General features: G+C 41.3%; 1 protein-coding gene across 1 annotated transcript; it reads right to left on the bottom strand.

Annotated features, from left to right (window-relative positions):
- nrl (neural retina leucine zipper) lies at positions 1-11,704 on the bottom strand. Its single transcript, XM_083535140.1, has 5 exons — positions 11,599-11,704; positions 7,430-8,255; positions 6,893-7,180; positions 3,909-4,124; positions 1-2,084 (listed from the first exon to the last, which is right to left on the bottom strand). The coding sequence occupies exons 2-5, from the start codon at positions 8,030-8,032 to the stop codon at positions 1,938-1,940; spliced, it is 1,254 nt and encodes a 417-aa protein (XP_083391266.1). The 5' UTR covers positions 8,033-8,255; positions 11,599-11,704; the 3' UTR covers positions 1-1,937.
- Between the last annotated feature and the right edge of the window lie 2,277 nt (positions 11,705-13,981).

Genomic DNA, 13,981 nt, shown 5'->3' with positions numbered 1-13,981 from the left:
ATCCGACTTGTAGTTTATATCAGGAAATACTGAAACTTTGCAGCGTCATACTGACAACAAGACTAAAGATTTTGACCATCTTGTTTGTGAACAATGACAAAATTTCAATGACTTGTGATGGTAATGAGAAAAATGAACGACGGATTTTGTGAAATGTGTAGTGTTGTTTGTAAAAATATTTTTTGCAATTATTAAGGGTAATTCGAGAAAGGGTCCGTAGCAACTGAGCAAAACTGTAGTGCGTTATCAGAGTGTCAAAACAGCGACCTCAGAGCGTGAATTTCATCTCCGGGAAGAGGGCGAAGTTCGCAAGAGCCAAATCTGGTGAGTAGGGTGGGTGTGGAAGTGAGATTGTGTGGTTTCCGATGAGAAACCTCACGTGTGAGGAGAGCTCAGTGACAGAGTGCATTCGCGCTTCACAGATCCGAATTTTTTCCCTCAAACGCCTTAAAACCTGCCAGTAGAACTCGCTATTGATGGTCTCCTGAGGTACTCAGGACGATGTCTTTTGACACACTGACTTATGCAGGCTGGTGCTCCCTGTGACTGTGCGTGCAGCCTTGTGCTGCCATCTGTTGGTGTGTTACAAAAGTCTCAAAACTTTTTGTACCATTATATATACCGTATTTTCCAGACTATAAGCCGCTACTTTTTTTCCCACGCTTTGAACCCCGCAGCTTAAACAATGAAGCAGCTAATTTATGGATTTTTCCTGGGTTTTTCCCGGTTTCACAAGCTTCATGCCAAAAAACTGAGCCCCATAACATTAGACCAATGAAATTGCCGTACGGGTTCAGGTGAACCAATGAAATTCTTTAAATTAAATCAAATGCGCTCCCACTGAATCGGGCCGCACCACATCATAAATATGGATGATGTTCCTCTGACGTTTGATCTGCCGCTCACTCGGACTGTCTACAGGAAATGTGAATCATTCGTCACGCTGAAAACAACCGGGCATGAAAACACACTTCACCTGTGTTCTGAGCTGCACGGCATCGGGAGAAAAGCATCACCGATGGTGATTTTTAAACGCACGACGATGCCAAAAGAAAAACTCCCAAAAGAAATTGTTGTGAAAAGAAGGAGGAAGACAGTGAACAATGACTTTCTTGGTAGGCTACTGTTTAGATACAAGCCGTGTAACAGACACTGTCTTTCGTTAAAGCCTGTGTAACGTTTATTAGATTCAATGTAGGAACCTGCAGCTTATACACAGGTGCGGCGTATTTATGTTCAAAATAAAAATCTGTGTCAAATTCAGTGGGTGCGGCTTATATTTGGGTGCGCTTAATAGTCCGGAAATTACGGTACTGTATAAATAGATGACAGCTTTCTTTCCTCATATTGAATACAGGTGCCAATATTAATGAAGGGCGCTCCATATTATATGTATACTGCTATTTGTCTTTTGTCTAGGCCGAGTAAAGGAGAGATTTCCGACGCAGGGTTGGTTAAATAGCAGCGATTTGACCTTGTTCAGTCAGTTCTGAGCTCAGGCACACAAGAAAACTCATTAAGTCAGACTCTCAGCTCGGTATCTGAGAAGAATGTCAAGTGTCTATACTGTAATTACCATCCAAAGTTCTTATTTGCCTTCCCTAGATTTCTGCTTTGAGCATGATTTAATTTGAAAGAGAACAAAAGAAAAAAACTAAAACGCTGAGTTCTGCGCTTTAGAACGTCTCAGGCGTCGAACCAAAACAAAAAACGTTGTGAAGCTGCAGCAATGTGAAGTTTATACAAAGTCAGGGTTTTTTTTTCCATTTGCAAAACCTTGATTTTCAATACTCAAATTCAGCTGATAAATAGTTTGTAACACTGTCGAGCTTCTTTTTCTTGTCCGCCTCTGGTAACGTTTTATGACAGCTTTCGTTGAAGAAATCTTGTTTACTTTTTTTTCCCCGTTCGTCGGTTTGGTGTCCTGCTTTTCTTTTTCAGAGGAAATAGTCTGTGGGAGGAGTAGGTGGGTTGTTGGTCTGAGTGGGCGGGGCCTCGCTGGAGTTAACAAGCTTCTCGTAACGAGCCTTGTAGGCGTCGCGCTCTCTCAGCACGCGAGACAGCTCGCACTGCAGCTGATCCAGCTAGAGAGGGGTATTGGTGGGAGAGAGAGAAAGAAAAAGAAAGAGAGAGAGAGCAAGGGAGAGGGAGAAAAAGCAGGAAAAATTATGTAAGAAGAGATTTGATGAAGAGTACGATGCAGTAAAGAAGCCCAAGAACAAGGGCGAGATAGGCTCAATGAGGTGAAACATGGAGAGAGAAGGAGGTAGAGTCGGAGAGAAAAAAGAGAATAATAGAAAGAAGAAGGAAAGATGCAGGAAGTAGATATTGATAAAAGAAAAGGACCGAAAGGAATAGAGACCAAGACATAAGGAGAGACGAGAGAAGAAGAACGAGAAAGAAAACGAGACCAGCCAAAGTAAGGAATCGAAAGGATTGAGGTTCGAAAGAGGGCATGGAGAAGCAAATATGGTCAGATAGGAGGACGGTGGAAGGAAGTAAGACAGGAGGATGGGAGAAGATGAAGAATATAATGAGAGAGAATGGGAGAGATATTGAAAGAAAAGAATGGGGAGGGAGAGAAAGAGGAAGGGAAAGAAAAGGGAAGGAGAAGGCAGAGAGCGAGATAAAGGGAAGGAAGAATATGTTAGAGATGGAGGGGAGGGAGAGAAAGAGAAAGAGATAAGACACAAGACACAAAAAGGAAGGAGGGGTGAGAGAAAAAGAGGGATGGAGAGAGTTCATTTAAGAAACAGTTATGTAAGAGGAAAACTCATGGCATTCACAAATACATTCAGCTGGCAGCTGCACACTGTTACAGGCATATATTCTGTATGTAGATTTCCGAAAAAAAAGGAGCTGAAAAGCGAAGAGGTTACAAACGTAATGAGAGTGTGTCGTCATGGCCACACTCGTTTTCAATATGCATCGTGCAACATTGTGGGTTTGGACATGTTTTTATTGCGAATACGCTCTATCGACGAAGGTATTGGGACATCGAACTTTCCCAGCTTTATGAGGTTCTTCCACAAACTGTTACACACCCAATTGTAGAGGACGTCTTTAGATGCATGAAATATTCCCTTCACTTGAACATGGAGACCCAAACTTATTGCCAGCTCCATGACGATATGCTCTACATGGGTTGGAAGCTCTGAACTCAACCCTATTGTTTACTTTTAGGATGAATTAGAACTCCACCCCAAGCCTCCTATATCAGTACCTAACTTTACAAAAGTCCTTGTGTCTGAATGATGAATGACAAATCTCCACAAAATCCAGTGGAACATATTTCCAAAAGAGTGGAGGCTACGATAACACCAAAAAAAGAGGACTTGGAATGGGGTTTGCAAAAAGCACAAGGTGTCCACAAACAATTGTCCATATAACGCATATTAGTGCATACGTGGTGGTATCAGAAGGTTTTGAGACTAGATCTGTTTACAAGACGGTACTTTATGAATCTATGTTTACACACTGCCACCTTTAAAATAGTCCCCCTTGTTACAGCAATGCCTGCACCCAGCGTTCCTGCCACTTCTGGAATGAGTCCTGGAAGTCTTCTTTTCAAAACCTGTCAGGAAACTTCTGCGACTCGCACTGGATCTCCGCAATCTTCGGGAAGAGGGCAACATCCGGAGGAGCCAAATCTGGTAAGTAGGGTGGGTGTGGAAGTTAGATTGTGTTATTACCGGTGAGAAACTCACGTTTGAGGAGAGCTCTGTGATGTACACAGGATGATGTCTTTTATCACACTGACTTATGACGGGTTAGCGCTCCCTGTGACTGTGCGTGCAGCCTTGTGCTGCCATCTGTTGGCGTTAACATTTTGATACCACCTCGTATGTCTGTGTGTGTGTGTGTGTGTGTGTGTGTGTGTGTGTGTGTGTGTGTGTGTTTGTTTGTACCTGCTGAGTGAGAATGTGTTTTTCGGACTCGAGTGCATGCCGGTGCTGCAATCGCTTGTAACGGCAGGACTGAGCGTACCCTCGGTTCTTCAGGGTGCGCCGTTTTTGCTTCAGGCGCACCACCTCGTCTTTGCTCACGCCGCGCAGGTGCCTGTTCAGCTCGCGCACGGACAGGCTCACGAGCTGCTCGTCTGAAAAACGATCGTCCAACCCAGACTACATTGAATAAGAAAGAGGATAAGGGAAAAAATTCGACAGGGCTTTCATGTGATGGGGTCTGACATGAAACAGGGGTTCATTGGGTTTCAATAACAGTGAAATAAAGGGTAAAAGTGCATTTTTTTTTTACTTCTAATGTGTGCATTACAGCACAGTGAAATTCTTTGTTCGCATATCCCAATGTTAGGAAGCTAGGGTCAACCATGATACAGCACTCCTGGTGCTGGGCCCAAGAGTAGAGATACTGGGCCTTAAACTTCCAATCAGTACCCAAGAGCTTTAACTACTGATGTTCAATTTCTTGGTCACCATGACTGGCAACAAGTTATATAGAGCCACATAAGAATGCGATCGCGATTCCATGTAAACGAAGTGTCACTGTAGAAACAATAGCGCATACACTCATATAAATAAAAATTGCCAACCAGCAAATTGTCATACCGGCTCTTATTTGAACAATATCTTTTGACCAATCCGATTATCCATATATTAATAAATGATATTGAAGATCTAACGATTTGCTCATAATGTGTAATACAGTATGTAATATCAAAGTTTATAAAATAAATGTAACTATTGAATCTTAAAAAAAAAAAAAAAAGAATTAATTTATTTTATCTTTGCTTGTTATATTAGTAATAAGGGATTATGTTGGTTCCCTATTATTTTCATTGTGTTTGTTTAGTTCAGTGGTTAAGATGTTAACCTTCTGATCTAAAGTAGTGAGTTCATATGGTGGTAACACTAAGCTGCTGCTGGGGTCTTGAACAAGTTGCTTAACTGCTCTGGATAATCATGTTTGTCAAATACACAATCTGGGTCGAAGTATTGGGAAGCGTGACTTTTTCAACCATATGTGATTCATCCCCAAACTGTTACCACAAAGTTGGAGACATACCATTGTATAGCACGTCTTTGGTAGCAATTTTCCCTTCACTTAAACTAAGAGGCCCAAAACCTGTTCCAGCATGATGATGCCCCTGTGCACAAAGCAAACTCCTTGGAGATATTTTTTTACAAGGCTTGGAGTGGAACATTTGCCTTAGAGGTCTGGACTGAACCCTCTTGAACACCTTTGGGATGAATTAGAACGACCCCCCAGGCCTCCTCAACTCACCTCCATCACTACTGAATGAGCACAAAACACTCCAAAATCTAGTGAAACATCTTCCCAGAAGAGTGGAGGTTATCATAACAGCAAATGGAGACTAAATATGGCATTGGGTATTCAAAAAACACAAACCAACCTTATGAACAGGAGTCCACATACTATTGTCCATATACAAAGATACATACCGAATTTGACAATAGGCCATGCACGTGTACGTTGTCCGTGCATGTTTAGTATGTCGTGAGCCATGTCACAAGCACGCAAACTGGCATCTGGGTGTTTATAATCTATAATCTGCATGACTGAGTGCAAGTGACAGTGATCAGGATTACCAAACAATAATAGCAGATATTATGCTAATCTCCTAGACGTGTTCCACATTCAACTCGATACATCTTTACCAACCAGAGCATTAAAACAACATTAAACGTGTAAAAATACGTGCACTAGTACAAATATTACACAAACATTCGATTAGGCCATGTCTATTGCACCTACATGTTATGCTAATTCTAGTCAAGGGGCTACAATTCTCATTAAGTGGATAGTGAAAAGATTCAGTTTGTCCCACTGCGATATTAATTTAGTGTGAATTCTGTATTTGGTTTATAGTGTTTAACCTTTAAACTGTAACATTTATAGTGTAAATACTTTTACACTTTAATGTTCATAGTGCATATTACTAGTTATTGCTAGCTTGCTGGTTGCTGACAAGTGGTACAAAGCAGACTTTTTTGCACCAGTCTGCAACATTAGCAGCAACACTTTGCTAGTTTTTTTTTATCATGGCAATCCACAATCGCCAAAACGTTTACCAAAAGCAAAAGTAATATAGAGGACATGTATGAAACAGAAATAACTAGTTTCAGTCTCCTTAGAAGTCAAAAACAATGTTTTCACCTCTACTCTTGCTTTCTACAAGGGGTGTTCGAGTCAAACCATGTCTTTTTTTATTGATCAGGTATAAAAATGAATGAATGCTAGCGTGGTGGTACTACATGCAAAAGTAAGTATGGTGTGTCCTTTAGTCTAAAAAATAAGGTTAGTGTGTCCTATTACTGATAGGCGATGCACATTTTGCCGGCTAGTTCAGAGATGGCAGACAACAGTGCATGGAACAGTGTGTGGTGTCTCAGTACGGTGATGAGACGCTCAGCGGCAGAAAGACATATGAATGGTGTAAACTATTTAAAGATGGCAGTCAGTGATGATCCTGGTCAGAGTAGTTCCCTGTTGATGAAGTGAAGCAGGGAATCCTAGGATGGTTCAGGCATTCTGACTAAACTTTCTATGTGGAATCTTTCCGGGCGTAAGTTAATAAGTGTATAAATGTAGCAGGGAGTATGTCAAAAAATAAAGTCACCTTGAAATTTGCTCTTTTATTTTACAAACTAAAAAGTCCAGGTCTCGAAAAGTGTGAATCGAATGGGAAACTCGGTTCTGGGTAAGGGAACCGCTCTGGTTTTAAAGTTAACATTATTTGGTGAGTTCAACAATTTTGCAGTTCTCTAAACCAGTTGGAATAACAAGACTGTACTTGGGAACCACAACTTCTAAAGCTGCTTAAACACCTGAATTAATTGTGTCTCTCCTTTAGATACAACCAGTCCATACATCAGCACATTAGCATAAGTTATACATTCTTCATCTTTACCTGGCCAGTTTGAAGCTGATGATGATGGTGAGCATGATGACTGTTAATGAGATGATGGGGGTGATGGTGATGATGATGGTGATGTTGTGGGTGATGAAGGCGGGATGATGGGCTTGAAGGCTGATGGTACGTGCCTTGTGTTGGATTGCCATTGTGAAGCGATGGAGGACCGGAGGAAACAAAGAGGAGAGGACGGTGACACAGCTCGGGGGCTTTTACATCACCTCCACTGTCACTGCTCGAGTCTCCTAGATTACTGCTCCCAGAGCTTTGAGAAAGAACCGGGAACTGAAAGAGGAAAAGAAAGGTTTATGGAGAAGAAGGAATGAGGGATATCAGTAGAGATTTTAATGTGGAACCAGTTTGAAATGCCAACTTATGCAAATGAATATCTCTTGATTTCATATCACACTCAACAACCTCTCAAAAACTCTTTCTCACTATCAACTCTCAGAAAAAAACATGCAACCATTGCCCATACACCCACACACAGATCTACTACCTACAACCTACTAACACAAAAAACACAGACTGCACCTGTGAGCTCACAGCCGCGGCAGCAGAGTTCAGCAGCACCTCCACTGCATCTTCACACCCCAGAAATCCCCCAACAACCCCTCTGTCTCTGTCAACTCTCTCTGGTGTTCCTTCTAAGGCCTCTAGGAGAGAAGGATCCCCACCAAACTGCTGCTGGATTGCTGCCAACCAGAACAAATCTTCTAAAGATGTGGGGTTTGGGCATTGGCCTGGGACACCTGGTGCTGGGCTGCAGTCCAGACTCCCTTGCGAGGTCGAACTAAATCCTGAGACATAGCTGGCAGAGATTGAGAGAGGGATGGATATCGAAGAGGAGGAGGAAGAAGAGGCAGATGGGAGCGGATGAGCATCGCTGAGGGTTGGCGAAGGAGGTAGAGAAGTGTAAGGGCTGGAGCTAAGGCTGGAATCCAGAGGGGGTTGAACCACATAGGGGGATGAAGAGGAGTCCTGTTGCTGCTGGACTGCTTTTGGATAAGAGCATGGTTGAGGAGGGGGAGGGGAGTCAGCTTTTGATTCAAACTTGAGCAAGTCAAAGTCGTTTAAGTATTCCATGGCCAGGGGGCTGGGGGGCAACGGGGGAAGAGGGATGGAAGGCGATGACATAGTCGCCACTTGAAAATACAACCGGAGAGTGTTTGATGTTTCGTAAGATGGTTCTTCAGATCAAGATGAGGAGAGGTTTAATGCCCTGTTTGGGATCGACCACAATGCTTCTTATCTAAATTCCTTATTTTTTCAAACGAAACTAGAAAAAGTGTGCAGATGTGAGTCTCGCATTGGGGCGTAGTTACTTGTAGACAGGACCTTCTGGTGTCACCTCCTGGTCCTGTCAGAAATAAACATTAAAACAGTAAGCAATGTATAATTTTAAATAATTGCTTCAATTTTGGACAATTCTCTATTGCTTTACACTTGTCACATGTTCTGTTGCAGCAGAGTGTAATTCTTACTTCACATATCTTAGTGATGTTAGAAAGCTGGGGTCAGACATGATATAGTGACCCTGGAGCACAGAAGGTTAAGGGCCTTGCTCAAGTGCCCTTAAGAGTGGCAGCTTGGCAATACTGAGGCTTGAACCCTTGACCTTCCAATCAGTAATCCTGAGTCTCAACCACCAAGCTACCATTGGACTAGATATCATCATTCATTCATTCTTCAGTTCTCTTAAAAACTGAGGTAGAGGAATACCCTAAAAATGGTACTACAGTCTATGGTAGGACATCATGCAAACATACACTGCTTAGGTATAACTTTATAGCCACCGATCAGGCATTGCATTATGATTCTTTCTTTCGGCTTCTCCCATTAGGGGTCGCCCAAGCGGACCATGTTTTTACGCTGGATGCCCTTCCTAACGCAACCCTCCCCATTTATCCGGGCTTGGGACCGGCACTAAGGCTTGTGCAACCCTAATGGCTGGGGTTGGTTCCCTGACGGGGGATCGAACCCAGGCCGCAGCTGTGAGAGAGCACTTTAGCAATTTGAGCTACAGAAACTCTTCTGTTGGATCAGATCAGATGGGTTAGCTTTCGCTCCTTACATGCATCAAGCCTTGGCCGCAACCATGTTGCCGATTCACCACTGTTTCTTCTTTGGACCATTTTTGATAGATACTGACCACTGCAGACAGGGAAACAGCCCACAGAAGCTGCAGTTTTGGAGACGCTCTGACCCAGTCGTCTAGCCATCACAAATTGTCAAACTCACTCAAATTCTTACACTTGCCCATTTTTCCTGCTCCTAACACATCAACTTTGAGGATAAAATGTTCAGTAGCTGCCTAAAATATCCCACCCACTAACAGGTTCCACGATGAAGAAAAAATCTCTGCCAATTACTTCACCTGTCTGCCTGATTGGTGTACAGTATATTCATACCTATGGGCAATTTAATGTAGACCTAGAGATATCAAATGATATATGCAAAAGCTCATTGTAAATGCAGGTTTTCATTTCACAACTAAGCACTAGCCAAATAACATAGTCCATAGGAAGTGAAAATCCATTAATTAAAAAAAAGTAGAATTGTGGCTGCATCCTACTTGGTGGTATTGAACACCACATTGGCCATTCGTAAGTAAGACTGGACAACCCTTGTGTAGCCAATTCTCCAATCTGTGTGTTTTGGGATAGTGAAAGAAAACTGTAAAACCCACAGGAAACCTGTGCAATCGCTAAGAGAACATAAATCTATCCATTTTATTTCACTGGCGATTATATAATGGGTCTGAAGAAGCATAAATCCAAAAGTCAAATGAACATGTTGCACTGAAATAAAACCAAACCTAAAGTAGCTAGGTTAGTTAGCCTTTTTTTTTTTCAGCAACACAAAATACAACCTCTAGCTGTCATCTCAAATCTGGCAGCATTTTCTCTAAAAGCTTTTGCCATGTTATGGCAGGAGCTGAAGTAAAAGAAAAAACATCTCTAAGCCTGGGGGGGTTAAGAGGTCAAAGGCAGCATGACAGCAATGACCTATCCGCTATAGAAACACTGTAAATAGGTCTCTATTCATGACCCCCTCATTTATGCCAGAGACATAAGCATAAAAGAAGCTAACAAAGCTCTGACCTTAATGTATTATTTATTTGGAATATGCTAATAATTTTGTTGAACTGTAACGCAATATTAGCTTCCTGTATCATTAGATGGAATTTATGGTTTGGCTAAATGCTCACAGCGTACGTTAAATAAATGGCCCTTCACTTTTTCTAGATGTCAAGCCATAAAACGCTTATAAGTTATGAAATTGTTAGCATCGCATGCTCAAAATCTTTTTCATTACTGAATAAATTGTGGCACATTTCTGGTCTATTTCTCTTGTATTGTATAATAAACCGCATTCAACTCTCACTGTGACAAAGAACATCCGAGATACGTGTCAATCTGAACATCTCTGAAGCCAATCGGAATATGAGTAATTTTTCCCATCCGTGTCAGAAGGAATAAACCTTCAGATTACTCGGAAGAAAGATTTAAATCTAATCCCTGACACCTGCTATAATCTCCAGACAGACCAAATAATTAAATCATTATAAAAATAAATAGCAACTTGAGCTGAACCTGCTGTAATGAGGCGAATCGCGATATTATAAAGGCTTTGCATGAATTAGAATGAAAAATAATACATTTCTGCTTCAATTTCAGTGCAGTTCTGAACGTTTATGGGTCTTACGCGAAACGTTCAGTTGTAGCTGCAGTCTGAAACATTTTTATATACAGAAAACGATGCCTGAGAAATCGGCTCAGCATATCTGTGATAGCTAAACAAACCCTAATGAGTAAAGAATTGTGGCAATTGTATACTGGGACAGATAATTTTTTCTTTAATTTTGGGTGATCATCTATCTATCTATCTATCTATCTATCTATCTATCTATCTATCTATCTATCTATCTATCTATCTATCTATCTATCTATCTATCTATCTATCTATCTATCTATCTATCTATCTACTGATTCTCTCTATATAAACATTTGTTACTTATGCTTTATATATATATATATATATATATATATATATATATATATATATATATATATATAAATAAGGTAGTATAATAGTAACTCTCTAATAGTACAGACAGATTTTTGAAATGATTTTTTTATCATTTTTGCTATAAAAATTGTATACAATCATTTTACTTTTATATCAAACACACACACACACACACACACACACACACAAACACACACACACACACACACACGCACACACACGCACACACACACATTGTAAAATCTAAAAACGTGACCTTTTCTCTGTTCTCACGTCATTACTTTTCCTACGTCTGTTTGATCTCGAATCTCACACAAGCACATTTCCTGCCATTCCAGCAGCATCTCTCCAACCTTCTCAAAGCCTTCTCTACACATCATTTCATCATTCTCATATACAGCACTGAAGTCAACATCATCATCATTCCAGATCATTCTAGATCGAGCTCATTAAATTAACAGCCTGCTGCTGCCTGAAATGAAGCAGGACAGCCGGTAGCCTGGCCCAGGCCTACAGGAAGGATCCACAGGCTCAGGGAAATAAATCTCAATCGACAGAAATGACAAGACTAAAGTTGGTCCTAAGAGTTCAGGAGTTCACAGAGACATGGAGGAAGGAAGGAAACACACAAACCAGGATCAATCAATTGATTGTTTTTCTTCTCTTCTTACCGTGGGTCATACACAGAGAGGTAGACAGGGATCCGTTTCATTTGTTTCATTCCTCATTAGTATCTGACGGACTGACTGATGCCTCCCGAGTGGTTCTGACTGATGCCTCTTGTGTGTGTGTGTGTGTGTGTGTGTGTGTGTGTGTGTGCCATTTTGTAACTCACTGTGTCATTGCCTCCCCCTCAGATGTAAATCCCTCTCCCCCATTCCCCCCCCTTTCCCCCCTCTCTTTCTTTCTCTCTCTGTGTCATGCTCCACACTTCTTTTATTCCACCCAAAGCCACATGTTTGTTCAATTGTTCTGTTATGTCCATGCCCATCTCTCTCTCTCTCTCTCTCTCTCTCTCTCTCTCTCTCTCTCTCTCTCTCTCTCTCTCTTACACTGCCTTCCTCTGCTTCTCTCTATATATTTGATTATATGTATGTATGTATGTATGTATGTATGTATGTATGTATGTATGTATGTTTGTATGTCCAATCGTTACCATTTCGTAGATTTAAATGGAGAGCTATCCAGGATAATGCTAGTAAATTATGGCGTGCCACAAGGGTCAGTTCTGGGACCCCTGCTTTTTACAATATACATGCTTCCATTAGGAAATATTATTAGAAGGCATGGAATTAGCTTCCATTGTTATGCTGATGATACCCAGCTATATATTTCATCCAAACCAGGCGATACAGCTCAATTAGCTCGCATAACTGAGTGTGTTGAAGAAATAAGAGATTGGATGACCCATAACTTTCTGCTATTAAATTCTGATAAAACGGAGATTTTGCTCATCGGCCCAAAAAATAGTACACAGAAGCTCCAGCATCTCAGCCTGCATTTAGACGGTTGTTCTGTAACTACTAGTTCAACGGTAAAAGACCTGGGAGTTATTTTAGACAGCAACTTATCTTTTAAAAATCACATCAATCAAGTTACAAAAACAGCCTTCTTTCACCTTAGAAATATTTCTAAGCTAAGAAATATGTTATCTATATCTGATGCAGAGAAGCTCGTCCATGCGTTTATGACCTCTAGAATAGACTACTGTAATGCATTACTAGGTGGATGTCCTGCATCATTAATAAACAAGCTTCAGTTAGTTCAGAATGCCGCAGCAAGAGTTCTTACTAGGTCAAGAAAATACGATCATATAACCCCAATCTTATCGTCCCTACATTGGCTTCCTATTAAGTTTCGAATAGACTACAAACTACTGCTACTCACTTATAAAGCACTAAATGGTTTGGCTCCCATGTATCTATCCAGTCTCTTAACACGCTACAATCCGTCACGCTCCCTGAGATCTCAAAACTCTGGGCTTCTAGTAGTTCCTAGAATAGCAAAGTCCACTAAAGGCGGTAGAGCATTTTCACATTTAGCTCCTAAACTCTGGAATAGTCTTCCTGACAGTGTTCGGGGTTCAGATACACTCTCCCAGTTTAAGTGCAGATTAAAAACATATCTTTTTAGCAAAGCCTACACATAACACACATCACACACATCACATCACAACCTTGTGCTCCAGAACATCTGATCACATGCACATTATCAACTTGTGCTGTTAATATCATGAACAGCAGCTACGCTAATTCCTCTTCACTGCTTCTCTTTCTCTCCCCATCCCGAGGCTTCCTGAGGTTTGGCCAGCTCCAGTCACGTCCCACCTCGTGAAGATTGTGGACCTATGGATGATCATGGAGAAGTAGATGCCGAGTGTTTAAAGGCCCTGGCATGGAGAAGCTGATGCTGGATCTATGATGATCACAAATTGTTCTGTATTGTTGAAAAATTTATGACCAAACTTTTGATGTCACCCATATGAGGATGGGTTCCCCTTTGAGTCTGGTTCCTCTCAAGGTTTCTTCCTCATATCATCTAAGGGAGTTTTTCCTTGCCACTGTCGCCACGGCTGCTCATCAGGGACAAACGCACACCATTCACCTTCACTGTTGTTTTCTGTAAAGCTGCTTTGAGACAATGTCTGTTGTGAAAAGCGCTATACAAATAAACTTGACTTGACTTGACTTGACTTGACTTGTATGTATGTTTCTATCTATCTATCTATCTATTTATCTATCTATCTATCTATCTATCTATCTATCTGTCTGTCTGTCTGTCTGTCTGTCTGTCTGTCTGTCTGTCTGTCTGTCTGTCTCTTTTCCAGTTATACGTTTTGTTCAGCTGTCTTGATCATCACATTCAACGGTACGCAATCCGTTTTGTGCATGTGTGTGTGTGTTTTTGTACATACACACATTACGTTACTACACTCTCAGAACCTGGTCAGTACCCTCCCTCGGTGGTGAGTTGTCATGACAACAGTGTGTAAGCAGACAGAAATAGATGTACCTTGGACTGCAGTGGTTATGGTCCTGAGATGTTCATATGTGA

This window comes from Silurus aristotelis (genome assembly GCF_946808225.1).
Source record: "Silurus aristotelis genome assembly, chromosome: 29".
NCBI classification, from domain to species: Eukaryota; Metazoa; Chordata; class Actinopteri; order Siluriformes; family Siluridae; genus Silurus; species Silurus aristotelis.
This window is presented reverse-complemented; position numbering and strand designations above follow the sequence as displayed.